The 20337-nt window shown below is 38.5% G+C and overlaps 1 protein-coding gene and 1 long non-coding RNA gene across 3 annotated transcripts in view; both read right to left on the bottom strand.

Moving 5' to 3' along the window:
* Positions 1-20337, bottom strand: part of PRKG1 (protein kinase cGMP-dependent 1) — a 1332247-nt gene that overhangs the window by 831828 nt on the left and 480082 nt on the right. For both annotated transcript variants that reach the window (XM_032245676.1, XM_032245675.1), the window contains exon 3: positions 2236-2349. In XM_032245676.1, coding sequence (XP_032101567.1) covers positions 2236-2349 — 114 coding nt within the window. The remainder of the gene's footprint in view (positions 1-2235; positions 2350-20337) is intronic.
* On the bottom strand, positions 13565-16622 carry LOC116528445. The gene is made up of 3 exons (XR_004259027.1): positions 16439-16622; positions 14863-14864; positions 13565-13586 (listed from the first exon to the last, which is right to left on the bottom strand). It is a non-coding gene; the product is annotated as an uncharacterized LOC116528445 (long non-coding RNA).

Raw genomic sequence — 20337 nt, 5'->3', positions numbered from 1 at the left:
TGGGATCTAATTAGAATCATAACATATCCATCCTGAAGGTTTAATTTAAACATATAGGAAAAAAATGGTGCTTAAGGCCTACAGTCACAAGTGCAGTCTCCCTAGACAGCAGAGGGTGACAGGACAAAAAGTCCTGAAACAATCATTATTCATACTTCACAGTGCTTATGCAACATTTGGAAGCAAGAGTTGCTCACAGATGTTGTTTCTGATTCGTGCACAAAACCTCTGTACCTATAAATGCAGATACATATTTGCACATAACCAGCTCTAGACTCTTTTGTCAACACAACCGTTATATCTTAAGTAGGCACTGTGAAGAAACAAACACGTGTGCACAGATGAATTCTGGAGCTTTCTCTGAGTCTGTGTTAAAGAAGAACATGTCCCATTACTCATTTCCTTTGATGATGGATGTTCTGACCCCCAAAGAGTTAGGCTTACAATTTGCATTCAACATCTAGTTTCTTCTTGTTGAATTAGATTCATAGTGTCTATTTGTATTTGCCAAGTACGAGTACGATAGATGTTAGTACAGATGAACACCATTATATGGAAACCTAATAAGAAAACTGATGTTTATGAAACAAATCATTTTAGTAAAAATCTTGGCCATAAAATTCATTTAAATAGACTATCTAAAATATTTCTTTAATAAAAATTCCATGTTTCATAAGATTACTACTATGTTATTACCAACTGTTGGCTTTTGGAAATTTTGTAGTTTCAATTAAGTTAAAATATCAAGCAGCATACAAGTCTGAAATATTTAAAAGTTTTAAAAGTTTTTAAACAAAAAATTCTACTTATAATTCTCACATATCAAAATATACTATTCTGGCATTTTTTTTTTAATCTTAAAAGAAATACATTTCTCATGAAAGTGAAGTATAATTATAAAATCTGTTTCAGTTAATGGAGCCGTGACTATTGTACTTAAGGCTCTTTTAAGTAAGTGAAAGTTGTGGCAGATTCTATTATGGTTCACTGAGTCTCATTCTTTGAGTCATGTAATTGAATGATCACATAAAGTAAAAACATGGCAGCATCTATCAATCAAAAGATTCCTATGCTTTCAGAGATCAAGAATCAAATGCCAAGGAAGACTCATCCTAAAAGAGGCCCATTTGCAATTGATGTTACAGTGAATCCAACAAATAAAAAGGTGATTCACTACAATTTCTGGGATTCCAGCTGGCCATGCATTCTTATGTGTTTTAAAATCCAATTTCATTGTTGCATTGTCATTTATATGCTGTACTTCTTAAGGAAAAAAACTAATACAAAAAGTAGTCCATGAGATCCAGATAAAACTAACTGAAATTCACAATGTACTTGTCATTTTGCCAATAGCATTTTTTTAAATGACAAAACCTAATCAAAGTAATTTGTGATTGAAATCAACCACAGGAAAACGTGTCAGAAAGACTTTTCAAACATAAAATACATACGTTTGCCTAAAGATGCAATGAACCTTACATTGTTGACTTTTGAATTCAGCTCTGTTTGTTATACAGTCATTATATCCTTACTCAGGAAGCAGATTTTTAAAAAATCTTTTTTCCTCTAACTATTGCAGCTGCTTCTACCAAGCAACAAAAGTAGCTAGAGAAATCATATATACACATACATGTAAAATTAGGGAAACAAGCTGCTTTATTGCCCTGATTTAAAATAAGCTCAATCAGTAGAAAAGAAAAATGCTATAATATACAGCTTGATGAGCAGCTGAAGGCAAAAATATACTCAGATGCAGTTTTAGAATTCAGGAGATATCTTACTCAATGATGTTTGAATGAGATAGAGGACATTTCTCCTCTTAATTTTTCTAAACCACTGAGTAAACAAGCGGAATTTATGTGAGGAATATAACCCAAAATAGACAGACATGTAAAAATTTCTTAAATATAATCCTGAGGCTATAAAGAAAGAAAAGGACTTGCTCTTATTTGATTCTAATTTACAAAATTATATCATTTTTAAAATCCTAGTTATGAGAATTTATTGATTAAAAGATAATTTTCAGAATTCAGCAAGAAAATGTAATTTATACAAAACTGATTATAACAATCACCTTTCATAGGAAAACAAATACATCAGCTATATTTCAGGGCAAAAAATAAAATACAAATTAAAAAAATTTAAAGATTAAATCAGTGAGCATTTTAATCAATATCTCAAAGGCCTAGGAAAAAAGACATTGAAAGTAGTTTAAAAATATGAAAATAGCCTTACTCTTGACGGTCGCTGTCCGGGTACAGTTGTAAAGAATAGCCAACTCCCCAAACACTTTTCCTGGGCCCATGGTACACAACTTCACACCTTCTTTTGTAACTTCAACCTTACCATCTATAAAGGAGAAGGGAAAAACATGTTATATAAATTTTCTCATGCTTCATTTGTTGCATTTTTAATGTGAAGAGGAGTGTTAGGTTCATTTGTAAAAACACAGCTACCAATTAAAACACTGTTGTCGCCAAGAGGCAATGCAAGAAATGAAACAAAATATGTAAGTTAAGAAAAGTACACATTTTCTTAAATTTAACACTGAAAAGATTTGAGATGAGATCCAAGGAAACAACAAGAAAAGACAGAGACAAACAGGCAAACATAATATTATTCCAAATGTGTTACTAGTAAACCACAGTAATTCCAGTGTTAACGTAATTTTGAATCTGAAAGAAAACCTGAGTTAGTGGTACATTTTCTACAGCATACTTCATACTTGAAAATTCTCCCTTGAAGAGGGGAATTACTTGCCCCTTCGACATTTTTAAATTCTTCTTGTGGTATCTTTTTACTTAAAACATCTTGTGTGACCTGGGCATGACTGTTTTATCTTCTTCCCAGCTCTGCAACGTTGACTATAGGAAAAAATAAACTACAAGGGTTGTGGGAAGATAAAGAGGTGTTACAACAGTTTATGTTTGACAAAGCACTTGGAAAATGAAACGCTAAAGGAAGAAAAAGGCTAAGGAAACACTATATACTGGGTATACATTGTTATCTGCAAGTACAAAAAATGCTATTCATGAGATAAATGAAAAAAATACATATTTTTGCAAGTCATACCTATGTAGACTAAGAATTTCATCACATAACACAATCAGGGTAGATATAAAAAGACAACACAGTCCTTTTTTTTTTTTTTGAGACAAAGTCTCACTCTCGTCCCCCAGGCTGGAGTACAGTGGCAAGGTCTCGGCTCACTGCAACCTCTGCCTCCTGGTGTTCAAGCAATTCTTGTGTCTCAGTCTCCAGAATAGCTGGGATTAGAGGTGACCATCACTAGGCCTGGCTAATTTTTGTATTTTCAGTAGAGATGGGGTTTCGCCATTTTAGCCAGGCTGGTCTCAAACTCCTGACCTCAGGAGATCCACCCACCTCGCCCTCCCAAAGTGCTGGGATTACAGGTGTGAGCCACCGTGCCCAGCCCACAGCCCATTCTTGACTGACTTCTCCCCTTCTATTTTTCTCTGTCACCAACCCACAGCCTACGGAAGAAAAGCTTAATGCCTGGCAAGAGAGCTAGCTTGTTTGAAAGGAACTAATGCTCCTCCAGTGTTTGCCAAACTTCAGGCCTTTATACTTTGATTCCATAATTTTTCCTTTATTTGTTGTGCTACCTGTAATATTTAACATTTCATAGTATTGACATTAAATTAACTCCTTTCCTTTTAAAATCAACCTGGTTTTATCTAGGCAATAATCTTTGTAACGACTCAGGTTTGATGTGCTGATTATTTTCAAATTTCTATGGAGATAAAATCATACATATATATTTTTAATTTTAAGTTTAATCCATATACTAGCAGTACATGATCCACCCTTCAGAGGACATTATCCCACACTGAAAAGCATTTCACATAAATGGTATTAAGGAAGAGAGAATTCTGCAGTAATTAGAATAAAGGTCCATTACAAAATCTCATTATTTTTGAATGGTGTACGCATACCCCCTCTGTATGTAAAGAAACTACTCAGTAATGAGCAAATTCAACAATTCAAAAGGTTTCAAAGGACTTTCTTACACAGGTACAGCCAAATATTCTAGCTTTCTCATTCTTCACTTCTTGACTGTAGGAAAGAAAACTCTTCCCCATCAAAATCAGTCCAGTAAATTCATCTTTTCATAAGTTTCAGATAGTTCCCATGGCATTTTCCTTCCTTTTTTTCAGTGGCAAGCCTGTGCCCCTAGAAATTTCATCTACCACTCAAAAATGAGAGACAGGACAGAATATAACACAGAGGTTAAAAAATTTATACATCATCTGAAGATAGAGCAAAAGTTGAGTTCTGGTTGTCTTTTCTGTTCCTTACTGGCCTTGTAACCTTGGGCAAGTTGCTTAACTTCTCTTTGCCTCTGTAAAATGGATACAATAAAAGCACCTAATTCATTGGATGATTGTTAAAATTAAGTGAGATAAAACAGGAAAAATTCTTAAAACAGTGCCCTCACATAGCAAACGCTGAATAAATGCTTGCTTTTATTGCTGGCATTATTTTCTTATCAATTATATGAAGGTATAATGACACTGAAGCACAGTATTCCATCATCTACTACAGAAAATAACCAAAGACCATGTAGGATAATAGGATTTTTTTTCCCAGTGGAGAAAGAATTTGTTTTCAGATTCTCTCTCTATGATGGGCAGAGGAGAGAACCTTTTAGATCAAATCAAAATCACATCCAAAGAAAAAAATAGAAACTCAAAAAAATCTCACTGATCTTCCTGGATTAATGCAATGGCTTTGTACTTTTCTCCATTTGCTTATGCCTGGCCAACATTTGATGTGATGTTTCTTGAGCCATTACACTTTAGTGGTAGAGACTCCAAATAATAAAATTTAACAAGTTTCCAATGCCTTTTAAAATTTTCTTGACCTACAGATCTAGTGTCAATTTTATTAATAGATCTAAAAGTAAAATGAACAATGCCTAAAGAACTTTCATAAATAAATGATTTTGTACAAGTCTGTTTCTCTGACTCTGGGTTTGCGAATTAAACATTTTCAGTGGAAAGAAACCTGTGCGCCATGAGAGTAAAACCACTGCTAAGAATTCTACTAGACAGTTTTGGAGTTTTAAATTTTTATTTATTTTTATTTTTATTTATTTTTTATTGTATTTGGGCTCTGGGGTACATGTGTACATCCTGCGTCCTGCAGGATTGTTGCATAGATTGTTACATGCCACGGTGGTTTGCTGTCTCCATCCCCCAACCCCCACCTCCCTGCCTTGCCAACATCAGGCATTTCTCCAGGTGTTATCCCTCCCACTCCTCCTCACCCACCCCCTTCCCTCCACCCCCAACTAGCCCTGTGAGTGTTGTTCCCTTCCCTGTGCCCAAGTGTTCTCATTGTTCATCACCTGCTTGTGAATGAAAACATGCAGTGTTTGCTTTTCTGTTCTTGTGTCAGTTTGCTGAGAATGATGGTTTCTAGATTGATCCATGTCTCTACAAAGGACATGAACTCATTGTTTTTTATAGCTGCATAGTACTCCATGGTGTATATGTGCCACATATTTTTTGTCCAGTCTATCATCAATAGGCATTTGGGTTGGTTTCAGGTCTTTGCTATTGTAACCAGTGCTGCAAATGACATATGTGTGCATGTGTCTTTAAGATAGAATGATTTATAATCCTTTGGGTATACACCTAGTAATGGGATTGCTGGGTCAAATGGAATTTCTATTTCTAGATCATTGAGGAATTGCCACACTGTCTTCCACAATGCTTGAACTAATTTACACTCCCACCAACAGTGTAAAAGTGTTCCTTTTTCTCCACATCCTCTCCAGCATCTGTTGTCTTCAGATTTTTTAATGATCACCATTCTAACTGGCTTGAGATGATATCTCAGTATGGTTTTATTTGCATTTCTCTAATGACCAGTGATGATGAGCATTTTTTCATATGTTTGTTGTCTGCATATTTGTCTTCTTTTGAAAAGTGTCTTTTCATATCCTTCACTTACTTTTGAATGGGCTTGTTTTTTTTTTCCTGTAAATCTGCTTTAGTTCTTTGTAGATTCTGGATATCAGCCCTTTGTCTGATGGGTAGATTATAAAATTTTTTTCCTATTTTTTTGGTTGCTGGTTTACTCTAATGATTGTTTCTTTTGCTGTGCAGAAACTCGTAAGTTTAATTACGTCCCATTTGTCTATTTTCACTTTTGTTGCCAGTGCTCTTGGTGTTTGAGTCATGAAGTCCTTGCCTATGCCTATGTCCTGAATGGTTTTGCCTAGATTTTCTTCTAGGGTTTTTATGGTGTTAGGTGTTATGTTTAAATCTTTAATCCATCTGGAGTTAATTTTTGTATAAGGTATAAGGAAGGGGTCTAGTTTCAGCTTCCTGCATATGGCTAGCCAGTTTTCCCAACACCATTTATTAAACAGGGAATCCTTTCCCCATTGCTTGTTTTTGTCCAGTTTGTCAAAGATCAGATGGTTGTAGATGTGTGGCATTTCTTCTGAGGCCTCTGTTCTGTCCCATGGGTCTATATTTCTGTTTTGGTACCAATATCATGCTGTTTTGATTACTGTAGCCTTGTAGTATAGTTTGAAGTCAGGTAGTGTGATGCCTCCAGCTTTGTTCTTTTTGCTTAGGATTGTCTTGACTATGCAGGCTCTCTTATGGTTTCATATGAAGTTTAAAGTGTTTTTTTTCCAGTTCTTTGAAGAAGGTCATTGGTAGCTTGATGGGGATAGCATTGAATGTATAAATTACTTTTGGCAATATGGCCATTTTCACAATATTGATTCTTCCTAACCATGAGCATGGAATGATTTTCCATCTGTTTGTGTCCTTTCTTATTTCCTTGACCAGTGGTTTGTAGTTCTCTTTAAAGAGACCTTTTACCTCCTTTGTTAGTTGTATTCCTAGGTATTTTATTCTCTTTGTAGCAATTGTAAATGGGAGTTCACTCATGATTTGGCTCTCTGTTTGTCTGTTATTGATGTATAGGAATGCTTGTGATTTCTGCACATTGATTTGCTATCCTGAGACTTTGCCGAAGTTGCTTATCAGCATAAGGAGGTTTTGGGCTGAGATGATGGGGTCTTCTAAATATACAATCATGTCGTCTGCAAATAGGGACAATTTGACTTCTTCTTTTCCTAATTGAATGCCCTTTATTTCTTTTTCTTGCCTAATTGCTTTGGCTAGAACTTCCAATACTATATCAAATAGGAGTGGTGAGATAGGGCATCCTCATATAGTGCCAGTTTTTAAAGGGAATGCTTCTCTAATTTTTGCCCATTCAGTATGATATTGGCTGTGGGTTTGTTGTAAATAGCTTTTGTTGTTTTGAGATTAGTTCCTTTGATAGCTAGTTTATTAAAATTTTTAGCATAAAGGGCTGTTGAATTTTGTTGAAGGCCTTCTCTGCATCTATTGAGATAATCATGTGGTTTTTGTGATTGGTTCTGTTTATGTGGTGAATTATGTTTATAGATTTGCGTATGTTGAACCAGCCTTGCATGCCTGGTATGAAGCCTACTGGATTGTGGTGGATAAGCTTTTTGATGTGCTGTTGGATTCAGTTTGCCAGTATTTTATTGAAGATTTTTGCATCAATGTTCATCATGGATATTGGCCTATAGTTTCCCTCTTTAGTTGTATCTCTGCTAGATTTTGTTATCAGGATGATGTTGGTCTCCCAGAAAGAGTTAGGCAGCATTCCCTCTTTTTGTATTGTTTGGAATAGTTTCAACAGGAATGGCACTAGCTCCTCTTTGTATGTCTGGTAGAATTCTGCTGTGAACCCATCTGGACCTGGAATTTTTTTTTGGTCGGTTAGGCTATTAATTGCTGCCTCAACTTCAGTCCTTGTTATTGGTCTATTCAGGATTTCAACTTCTTCTTGGCTTAGTCTTGGGAGTGTGCAAGTGTCAAGGAATTTATCCATTTCTTCCAGATTTACTGGTTTAAGTGCGTAGAGCTATTTGTAGTAATCTCTGATGGTAGTTTGCATTTCTGTGGAATCAGTGGTGACATCCCCTTTATCATTTTTTATTGCATCTATTTGATTCTTCTCTCTTTTCTTTTTTATTAGTCTAGCTAACAGTCTGCCTGTTTTGTTGATCTTTTCAAAAAACCAGCTCCTGGATTTATTGATTTTTTGAAGGGTTCTTTGTGTGTGTGTGTGTGTGTGTGTGTGTGTGTGTGTGTGTGTGTTTCTATCTCCTTCAGTTCTGCTCCGATCTTAGTTATTTCTTGTCTTCTGCTTGCTGTTGAGTTTTTTTGATCTTGCTCCTCTAGCTCTTTCAATTTTGATGATAGGGTGTCAATTTTATATCTTTCCTTGTTTCTCATATGGGCATTTATTGCTATAAATTTCCCTCCATACATAGCTTTTAATGTGTCCCATAGGATATGGTATGTTGTGTCTTCATTCTCTTTGGTTTCAAAGAGCATTTTTATTTCTGCCTTCATTTCATTGTTTATCCAGTCAACATTCAAGAGCCAGTTCTTCTGTTTTGAAGTGATTGTGCGGTTTTCAGTGCATTTCTTAATCCTGAATTCCAGTTTGATTGTGCTGTGTTTTGAGAGACTGTTGTTCTGATTTCCATTCTTTTGCATTTGCTGAGGAGTCATTTACTTCCAATTATGTGGTCAATTTTGGAGTAAGTGCAATGTGATGCTGAGAAGAACGTGTATTCTGTGAATTTGGGGTGGAGTACCCTGTAAATGTCTATTAGGTCTGCTTGGTCCAACTCTGCATTCAAGTCTTGGATATCCTTGTTGACTCTGTCTCGTTGATCCATCCAGTATTGTCAGTGGAGTGTTAAAGTCTCCCACTATTATTGTGAAGGAGTCTAATCTCTTTGTAGATCTTTTTTTTGTTTTGTTTTGATTACATTTTAGGTTTTGGGGTACATGTGAAGAACATGCAAGATTGTTGCATAGGTACACACATGGAAGTGTGATTTGCTGCCTTCCTCCCCATTACCTATATCTGGCATTTCTCCTCATGCTCTCTCTCCCCAACTCCCCACCCTCTGCTGTCCCTCCCCTATTTCCCCCCAACAGACCCCAGTGTGTAGTGCTCCCCTCCCTGTGTCCATGTGTTCTCATTGTTCAACACCTGCCTATGAGTGAGAAAATGCAGCGTTTGATTTTCTGCTCTTGTGTCAGTTTGCTGAGAATGATGGTTTCCAGGTTCATCCATGTCCGTACAAAGGACACAAACTCATCCTTTTTGATGGCTGCATAATATTCCATGGTGTATATGTGCCACATTTTCCCTGTCCAGTCTATCATCGATTGGCATTTGGGTTGGTTCCAGGTCTTTGCTATTGTAAACAGTGCTGCAATGAACATTCGTGTGCATATGTCCTTATAGTAGAACGATTTATAATCCTTTGGATATATACCCAGTAATGGGATTGCTGGGTCAAATGGAATTTCTATGTCTAGGTCCTTGAGGAATTGCCACACTGTCTTCCACAATGGTTGAACTAATTTACACTCCCATCAACAGTGTAAAAGGGTTGGATTTCTCCACATCCTCTCCAGCATCTGTTGTCTCCAGATTTTTTAATGATCACCATTCTAACTGGCGTGAGATGGTATCTCAATGTAGTTTTGATTTGCATTTCTCTAATGACCAGTGATGATGAGCATTTTTTCATATGTTTGTTGGCCTCATGTATGTCTTCTTTTCTAAAGTACCTGTTCATATCCTTTGCCCACTTTTGAATGGGCTTGTTTTTTTCTTGTAAATCTGTCTTAGTTCTTTGTAAATTCTGGATATCAGCCCTTTGTTAGATGGGTAAACTGCAAAAAATTTTCCCATTCTGTTGGTTGCCGATTCACTTTAATGACTGTTTCTTTTGCCGTGTAGAAGCTGTGGAGTTTGATTAGGTCCCATTTGTCTATTTTGGCTTTTGTTGCCAATGCGTTTGCTGTTTTGGTCATGAATTCCTTGCCTATGCTGATGCCCTGAATGGATTTGCCTAGGTTTTCTTCTAGAGTTTTTATGGTGTTAGGTTTTAAGTCTTTAATCCATCGGAGTTAATTTTAGTGTAAGGTGTCAGGAAGGGGTCCAGTTTCTGCTTTCTGCACTTGGCTAGCCAGTTTTCCCAACACCATTTATTAAACAGGGAATCCTGTCCCCATTGCTTGTTTTTGTCAGGCTTGTCAAAGATCAGATGGTTGCAGATATGCTGTCTTGCCTCCAAGGCCTCTATTCTGTTCCATTGGTCTATATTTCTGTTTTGGTACCAGTACCATGCTGTTTTGATTACTGTAGCCTTGTAGTATAGTTTAAAGTCCGGTAGTGTGATGCCTCCCGCTTTGTTCTTTTTGCTTAGAATTGACTTGGCTATGTGGGCTCTCTCTTGGTTCCAAATGAAGATTAAGGTGTTTTTTTCCAGTTCTGTGAAGAAGGTCATTGGTAGCTTGATGGGGATAGCATTGAATCTGTAAATTACTTTGGGTAGTATGGCCATTTTCACAATATTGATTCTTCCTAACCATGAGCATGGAATGTTTCTCCATCTGTTTGTGTCCTCTCTTATTTCCTTGAGCAGTGGTTTGTAGTTCTCCTTGAAGAGGTCCTTTACGTTCTTTGTTAGTTGTGTTCCTAGGTATTTTATTCTCTTTGTAACAATTGTGAATGGCAGTTCATTCTTGATTTGGCTCTCTGTTTGTCTGTTATTGGTGTATAGGAATGCTTGTGATTTTTGCACATTGATTTTGTATCCTGAGACTTTGCTGAAGCTGCTTATCAGTTTCAGGAGATTTTGAGCTGAGACGATGGGGTCTTCTAGATATACCATCATGTCATCTGAAAATAGAGACAATTTGACTTCCTCCTTTCCTGTTTGAATACCCTTTATTTTCTTTTTCTTGCCTGATTGCTCTGGCTAGAACTTCCAGTATTATATTGAATAGGAGTGGTGAGAGAGGGCATCCTTGTCTAGTGCCAGATTTCAAAGGGAATGCTTCCAGTTTTTGCCCATTCAGTATGATATTGGCTGTCGGTTTGTCATAAATAGCTTTTACTATTTTGAGATACATTCCGTCAACATCTAGTTTATTGAGGGTTTTTAACATAAAGGGATGTTGAATTTTGTCAAAGGCCTTCTCTGCATCAATTGAGATAATCATGTGTTTTTTTTTCTTTGGTTATGTTTATGTGGTGAATTACGTTTATAGACTTGTGTATGTTGAACCAGCCTTGCATACCCAGGATGAAGCCTACTTGATCATGGTGGATAAGCTTTTTGATGTACTGTTGCAATCGGCTTGCCAGTATTTTATTGAAGATTTTTGCATCTATGTTCATCATGGATGTTGGCCTGAAGTTTTCTTTTCTTGTTGAGTCTCTGCCGGGTTTTGGAATCAGGATGATGTTTGTCTCATAAAATGATTTGGGAAGGGTTCCCTCTTTTTGTATTGTTTGGAATAGTTTCAGAAGGAATGGTACCAGCTCCTCTTTGTATGCCTGGTAGAATTCGGCTGTGACCCCGTCTGGACCTGGGCTTTTTTTGGGTGGTAAGCTCTTAATTGCTGCCTCAAATTCAGACCTTGTTATGGGTCTGTTCAGGGTTTCGGCTTCTTCCTGGTTTAGGCTTCGGAGGAAGCAAGTGTCCAGGAATTTATCCATTTCTTCCAGGTTTACTAGTTCATGTGCATAGAGTTGTTTGTAGTAATCTCTGATGATGGCTTGAATTTCTGTGGAATCTGTGATCATATCCCCTTTATCATTTTACATTGCATCAATTTGCTTATTCTCTCTTCTCTTTTTTATTAATCTGGCTAGTGGTCTATTTTGTTGATCTTTTCAAAAAACCAGCTCCTGGATTTATTGATTTTTTGAAGAGTTTTTTGTGTCTCTAGCTCCTTCAGTTCTGCTCTGATATTAGTTATTTCTTGTCTTCTGCTAGGTTTTGAGTTTTTTTTAATCTTGCTCTAGCTTTTTCCATTTTCACGATAGGGTGTCAATTTTAGATCTCTCCTTGCTTCTCATGTGGGCACTTATTGCTCTATATTTTCCTCTAGAGACTGCTTTAAATGTGTCCCAGAGATTCTGATATGTTGTGCCTTCATTCTCGTTGGTTTCGAAGAACATCTTTATTTCTGCCTTCATTTCATTGTTTATCCAGTCAATATTCAAGAGCGAGTTGTTCAGTTTCCATGAAGCTGTGCGTTTCTGAGTTAGTTTTCGAATTCTGAGTTCTGACTTGACTGCACTGTGGTCTGAGAGACTGTTTGTTATGATTTCCATTCTTTTGCATTTGCTGAGGAGTGATTTACTTCCAATTATGTGGTCAATTTTAGAGTAGGTGTGATGTGGTGCTGAGAAGAATGTATATTCTGTGGATTTGGGGTGGAGAGTTCTGTAAACGTCTGTTAGCTTTGCTTGGTTCAGATCTGAGTTCAAGTCCTGGATATCCTTGTTAATTTTCTGTCTGGTTGATCTGTCTAATATTGACAATGGGGTGTTAAAGTCTCCCACTATTATTGTGTGGGAATCTAAGCCTCTTTGTAAGTCATTAAGAACTTGCCTTATGTATCTGGGTGCTCCTGTATTGGGTGAGTATATATTTAGGATCGTTAGCTCTTCTTGTTGCATTGATCCTTTTACCATTATGTAATGTCCTCCTTAGTCTCTTTTGATCTTTGTTGCTTTAAAGTCTGTTTTATCAGAGATGAGAATTGCAACTCCTGCTATTTTTTGCTCTCCATTTGCTTGGTAAATCTTCCTCCATCCCTTTATTTTGAGCCTTTGTGTATCCTTGCATGTGAGATGGGTTTCCTGGATACAGCACACTGATGGGTTTTGGCTTTTTATCCAATTTGCCAGTGTGTGTCTTTTGATTGGGGCATTTAGTCCATTTACATTCGTGGTTAATATTGTTATGTGTGAATTTGATACTGCCATTTTGGTGCTAGCTGTCCGTTTTGCCCATGAGTTGATGCGGATTCTTCATTGTGTTGATGCTCTTTACCATTTGGTATGTTTTTGGAGTGGCTGGTACTGGCTGTTCCTTTCTATGTGTAGAGCCTCTTTCAGGAGCTCTTGTAAAGCAGGTCTGGTGGTGACAAAATCTCTGAGTACTTGCTTGTTCGCAAAGGATTTTATTTTTCCTTCACTTGTGAAGCTTAGTTTGGCTGGATATGAAATTCTAGGTTGAAATTTCTTTAAGGATGTTGAATATTGGCCCCCACTCTCTTCTGGCTTGTAGGGTTTCTGCTGAGAGATCTGCTGTAAGTCTGATGGGCTTCCCTTTGTGGGTAACCCGACCTTTCTCTCTGGCTGCCCTTAGTATTTTCTCCTTCATTTCAACCCTGCTGAATCTGACGATTATGTGCCTTGGGGTTGCTCTTCTTGACGAATATCTTTGTGGTGTTCTCTGTATTTCCTGGACTTGAATATTGGCCTGCCTTGCTAGGTTGGGGAAGTTTTCCTGGATAATATCCTGAAGAGTATTTTCCAGCTTGGATTCATTCATTCATTCTCTTTGTTGCATTCAGGTACACCTATCAAACATAGATTAGGTCTTTTCACATAGTCCTACATTTCTTGAAGACTTTGTTCATTCCTTTTTACCCTTTTTTCTCTAATCTTGCCTTCTTGTTTTATTGCATTGAGTTGAGTTGATCTTCGACCTCTGATATCCCTTCTGCTTGGTCAATTCGGCTGTTGAAAATTGTGCATGCTTCGCAAAGTTCTTGTGTTTTTCAGCTCCATCAATTCACTTATATTCCTCTCTAAGTTGTCCATTCTCGTTAGCATTTCATCAAATCTTTTTTCAACGTTCTTAGTTTCTTTGCATTGGGTTAGAAGGTGTTCTTTTAGCTCACAGAATTTTCTTACTAACCACCTTCTGAAGCCTGATTCTGTCATTTCATCACACTCATTCTCCGTCTAGCCTTGTTCCCTTGCTGGTGAGGAGTTGTGATCCCTTGTAGGAGGAGAGGTGTTCTGGTTTCGGGTGTTTTCATCCTTTTTGTGCTGGTTTCTGCCCATCTTTGTGGATTTATCCACCTGTCGTCTTTGTAGTTGGTGACTTTCAGATTGGGTCTCTGAGTGTATGTTCTGTTTGTTGATGAAGTTATTTCTGTTTCTTAGTTTTCCTTCTAACAGTCTGGCCCCTCTGTTGTAGGACTGCTGAGGTCCACTCCAGGCCCTGCTTACCTGGGGATCACCTGCAGCAGCTGCAGAACAATAAGGGTTGCTGCCAGTTTCTTCTTCTGCTATCTTTGTCCCAGAAGGATACCTGCCAAATGGCAGTCTGATCTCTCCTTTATGAGGTGACTCTTTGGATATACGGGGGTCAGGGAGCTGCTTGAGGAGGCAGCCTGTCCTTTATAGGAGCTCAAGTGCTGAGCTGTGAGCTCCGTTGTTCATTCTGAGTTGCTGGGCAGGTACATTTAGGTCTGCTACAGCAGAACTCATAAACCTCCTTTTTTTCCCAGGTGCTCTGTCCCAGGGAGTTAGGGCTTTGTTTATGAGTTTCCATTGTGCTGCTGCCTTTTTTTTTTATCAGAGCTGCTTTGCCCAGCAAGGTGGCAGCCTACTCACTGTCTGCCTGCAAAGGCTTTGCTGAGCTGCTGTGGGCTCCGCCCAGCTGCCATGTGAACTTCCCTACAGTCCTGTTTATATGGGTGTAGTTAGAACTGCCTCGGCAATGGTGGCCCACCTCTGTATTGGCGGACTCTCTCTGTAATGGCAGGTTGCCTTGGCAACAGTAGGTTGCCTTGGCAATGGCAGGCTGCCTCAGTGATGGTGGACTACCTCCATAGTGGTGGAGTGTCTAGGTAATGGCGGACGCCCCTCCCCCACAGAGTTGGACCGTCCCAGGTTCAGCTGCGCTTGCTGTGAAACTCTCAATCCAGAGTTTCTGACTGCTGTTCTTTTGTGGAGGTGAGACCAGCCGAGCCTGATCACCTGGCTCCCTTCCTCAGAGCCTTTTTTTTTAGTTGAACAGTCAACTCTCTCCCAGGTGTTCTAGTCGCCTGTTGAAAAGGCACTGGAATCTGTGTGATTTCCCGTGGGGCAACTCACTGTGCTGGCTTAAACAGCAGCACTGAGATTCATGGTGCTTTTTTTTTGCCCAGGCATCTCCTGGCCTGGCTCCCTATTCAGTCCCCTTTTTAATCAGATGAATGAGAGACTTCCTGGGGCTCCATTCACCAGCTAAAAGGGCACCCGGACCAGTGTATTTTGTATGGAGAACCACTGCGCTAGGGCGTGGGCAAAGCAGCCACGCCGACCAAAACAGCCATGCTGGCTACCCGTGGGGCTCCTCTGCCTGGGAATCTCCTGGTCTGTGGGCAATAAAAATGTGGCATCCACTCACCCTCTGCGCTTTCACTGGGAGCTACAATCCTGAGCTGTTCCTAAATGGCCATCTTGGATCTATCACCCTCTTTGTGGATCTTTAAGAATTTACTTTATGTATCTGGGTACTCTTGCATTGGTTGCATAAATATTTAGGATGGTTAGCTTTCTTGTTGCATTGATACTTTTACCATTATATAATGCCCTTGTGTCTTTTGATCTTTGTTGGTTTAAAGTCTGTTTTATCAGAGACTAGGATTGCTATCCCTGATTTTTTTTTTGCTCTCCATTTACTTGGTAAATCTTCTTCCATCCCTTTATTTTGAGTCTGTGTGAGTCTTTGCTTGTGAGATGGGTCTCCTGAATACAGCACACCAATGGGTCTTGACTTTGTATCCAGTTTGCGTGTCTTTTGATTGGGGCATTTAGGCCATTTACCTTAAACATTAATATTGTTACATTTGAATTTGATCCTGCCATTTTGTTACTTTCTGGTTGTTTTGCCTGTTAATTGATGTGGCTCCTTCGTTGCATTGTTATTCTTTGGCATTTGGTGCATTTTTGCAGTGGCTGGTACTGGTTATTCCTTTCCCTGTTTAGTATTTCCTTCAGTAGCTCCTGTAAGGCAGGTCCTGTAGCGACAAAATCTCTCAGTAATTGTCCATAAAGGATTTTATTTCTCTTTCAATGATGAAGCTTAGTTTGGTTGGATATGAAATTCTGGGTCAAAAGTTCTTTTCTTTAAAGATGTTGAATATTGGTTCCCACTCCCTTCTAGTTTGTTGGGTTTCTGCCAAGAGATTTGCTGTGAGTCTGATGGTCTTTCCTTTGTGGGTGATTTGACCTTTCCCTCTGGCTGCCCTTAGGATTTTTTCCTTAATTTCAACCCTGGTAAGTCTGACACTTATGTGCCTTAGGGTTGCTCTTCTTGAGGAATATCTTTGTGGGGTCTCTATATTTCCTGGATTTGAATGTTGGCCTGCCTTGTTATGTTGGGAAAGTTCTCTTGGATAATATCTTGAAGAGTGTTTTCCAACTTGGATTCATTCTCCCTGTCACATTCAGCTATACCAATCATGAGTAGATTAGGTTTTTTCACATAATCCCATAGTTCTTGGAGGCTTTGTTCATTTCTTTTCACTCTTATTTCATTGATTTGATCTTCTATCTCTGATGTCCTTTCTTCTGCTTGTTAGATTAGGCTGCTGAAATTTGTGTATGCCTTGTGAAGTTCTTGTGCTGTGTTTTTCACCTCCATCAAGTCATTTGTGTTCTTCTCTAAGCTGGTTATTCTAGTTAGCATTTCGTCCAACCTTTTTTTCAAGGTTCTTAGTTTCTTTGCATTGGGTTAGAACATGGTCTTTTAACTCAGAGAAGTTTATTACCCACCTCCTGAAGCCTGCTTCTGTCAATTCATCAGCTTCATTCTCTTTTTTTGTTCCCTTGTTGGTGAGGAGTTGTGATTCCTGGGAGGAGAAGAGGTGTTCTGTTCTTTGGTGGTTTCATCCTTTTTGTGCTGTTTTTTTCCCCATCTTTGTGGATTTATCTCCTTTTAATCTTTGAAGTTGGTGGCAACTTTCAGGAGGAGTCTCGAGTGGACTTTTTTTCTATTGATGTTGGAACTGTATCTTTTTTGCCTGTAGAGGGCGCTGCTGGGCTCTCTCAGGTTCAGTCAGGTTGCTAGGTGGGCAGTCCTTCCCTCCAGATTGTTTGCAGATGAGATTGGCCCCACCTTCCCAATGGCCTCTCTCCCAGAGTTCAATCTTCCTGGTTGGGGTCAAGCTGGTGTATTTGCTGCTAAGCTCTCAAGCAAGGGCTTCAGTCTGAGTTCTGTGGAGGTGAGGCCTGCCAGGCCTTATGGTCTGTTTCCCTGCTTTCAACTCTGCCTCCCTCTGTGGGAGGGTCTATCCTGCAGGCATTAGTCCAAACTCCTGCCCAGGTCTCTTCGACAACTTGCTGAGCCCTGCTGTAGCCGCTGCTCAGATTTCCATTGACTACCCATGACACCCCACCGTCTGGCAGGGCCCCCATGGACCATGGGTCGCAGGAAGGATGAGGTAAGCACAGGATCTGAAATGGAGCACCGAGGGGGTTAAGTCCCCCGACCTTCCAAGCCAACTGTACGTTTCAGGTGAGGACGGGCCTCCCTGGTCTTGATTTGTGCCCCCCGGGTGGCTCTCGCCTTGTGGTTTTTTTCCCTGGGCCCAATTCCAGTGCCCTATCAGTCCCACAAAAAATAACCCGGCACCTCCTTTGGAACTGTGAAGTCCTCCAGCCCTCTGAGTCTCATTTGCTGGGAGCTGCATTCAGGCGCTGGCTTCTCTTGGCCATCTTGGCACCCCCCTGTCCTATTTTTATTTATTTATTTACAGACTTGAGATGGAGTCTCACTCTGACCCCCAGGCTGGAGTGCACTGGCGCGATCTTGGCTCATTGCAACCTCCGCTCCCTGGGTTCAAACGATTCTCCTGCCTCAGCCTCCTGAGTAACTGGGATTACAGGTGCCTGCTATTGCACCCAGCTAATTTTTATATTTTTTAGAGACAGGGTTTCGCCATCTTGCCCCAGCTGGTCTTGAACTGCTGACCTTGTGATCCACCTGCCTTGGCCTCCCAAAATGCTGGGATTACAAGTGTGAGCCACCGCTCCTAGGTGGAATTTTTTTTAAATGTGGAGGAACATAGGACTATTGTTTTAGCTCAGTGGTTTCTTAAAGGAAATCTATGGACCCATTACATCAGAACTAATTTATAAAGCTCAGATATTCCCCCCACAGGAAAGAGTCAATGTCCTTTCACTGCCACGACTGCCATACTCAGTTGTACTGCCACTTCTTTCCTGAAAAACATGCTCGTATCACACTGATCTGTTTCAACTTATGGACAATTAATTTTCTAACTAATGATTCCTATTCTTATATAACGTTACAGCCAGAATTGTATAAGTCGCCAAAGTGAGCTTGTGCACAAATTTTAAACTTTAGAGACTTATACAAACTTATTTTCTTATAAAACTTATTTTCTTGATCTTACCTTATATTTGCCTAATTTCCTCTTGTTTAACTTATAAGGTAGGTATAAATTATACATATATGTATATAAATTATTCATATACATGAATAATCAGTGCTGGTAACAAAAGGCTTTATTTCACATTAATTGGAATAGCTAAAAAATCACTTAGCCGGATTGTATTTGAGAAATACAATCTTGACATAAAACATCTTTTCCAGGCTAAGTTAAACACTGGAAATTCAATATACTCACAATAGTCAAGAAAGTAAGGGATGTGATGTCATACAACAGATGACAATGATCCAAAAAGTACTGCATTTTTAAAGTGAACAGAAAGACATAAATGATAAGTGAAACGCAGTGTCTGTACTTTGTTACCTGAGTCATAATTTGATATTCTTTCTCAAACCTGTTATGTGAATGGGGAATGGCTAATTCAGGGAGGCAGGGCTGACTGGGTGCTAAAAAGTTAGGTACACACTTGGCATTAATGAGGGCTCCTACAGAGACATTTAGAAGTATTCCAATTTTCCAAGAGTCTAGAAAAGTGAGTTATTGGTTTGACATGTAAAACTGGTTAAGCTAATTTACTAGGCCACTTACCAGTCTTGGAGCAAAATTAGAAGTGATTACACATTTACAAATGATTTCCAAGTACAAATGTGTGGTTCACTTAAGAAAGCTAAGAATAATAAAAGCTTACTGCATACACCCAGTGACCCCTAATCCCACCTAATCAACTTCCTTTCATCCTTTAAAGTATTAAGGTAGTTATGAGGCAATTCCTTTAGTTTTATACTCCCTTAAGGAGTTGTGTTTTTTTCTTTTTCATTCTGTGACTACCTCTGAGATGTGTTTTACACTGACTCCATTTTCATAGTAAGTAGGTGAACTTTTATGTCATTATTTAGGTGGGGAAGAAGGTAAAACAAATAGGGAAAAAGTCAGGTAGGCTGAATATACAGCATGCTTTTGCCAGAGACATACCAAATTTAGAAACATCTCAGTTTGGAGGTTTTTATATATTATAGTATGCTGCTAACTTTAGAAATGCATTTTAATGAGTTTACTGCTGAGCATCATTGATTACCGTGATATCTATTTCTTTAAAAAAAACAGAAGAGATTCCTTAGCATTTATTCATGATTGTTTTAATACTTAGTTTAGTTTCAGTTTTTAATATGTTAGATTTCAAATCAAAGATTTCTAAAGAGTACTAGAAAATTGTTTTCTGAACACCTTACTAAGTTCTGTTTCTATTAATCTATCTAAGCCCAACAGTTACTAGAGGCTATTAGATCTATTACAAAGGGAACAAATGATAATCTAAAATGTGGTAATTTATATATTCTGCTTCTGTGCATTATTTATCTTTACTTTTACAAATATATTACTATATTAATATAATTGTCATTGTGTCCTCTTCCCACCATATTCATCAGGAAGAAATATAAAGGAACATTCATATCATTTTAATTGGAACTTTACTAAATTGCTAAAGTTGTTTGTATGAGAGAAGATTTGAAACAGTTGGCTAGAATGAGGTTTAAAGAGTTATTTATAGTTTTATTTAGCTCTTTTATCACTCCTGACATTGTCATGAATAATTGAAAGATGTATCATGGTAAATTGAACGCACTTTTAAATTTTACTTCAGGTAACATATGCCCATTTATGCTCTAGAATGAGCTGAGTCATAAGTCCTGAAACTCATCATTTTGGGAAGCAATCAATCTTCTGGTTTTTGGCTCCACTATATACATACCAACCTTGGAAGATGCTAAGCATTAAGGGATCAATTATAGCACATCCACACCTTTGTTTATCTTTTTATAAGGCCCTATAAATAATGGAGGAATCTGAGTTTCCAGGGCAACTCACAACCTCCCGGGTTTGTTTATCCTTATGAGTTTTTCGCTAACCTGTGGTTTTGTGCCATAAGGACTTTCATGATAAGTAGAATCAGCTTAGAGATTTATTACTGGCAGGCAGAAATAGAATGGCTGGCAATAACCTAATTATAATC

The sequence above is a fragment of the Sapajus apella genome, unplaced genomic scaffold (genome assembly GCF_009761245.1).
Source record: "Sapajus apella isolate SASKATOON/1434 unplaced genomic scaffold, GSC_monkey_1.0 scaffold58, whole genome shotgun sequence".
NCBI classification, from domain to species: domain Eukaryota; kingdom Metazoa; phylum Chordata; class Mammalia; order Primates; family Cebidae; genus Sapajus; species Sapajus apella.
Note: the sequence above shows the minus strand (reverse complement) of the source record. Positions and strands in the feature narration are given on the sequence as shown.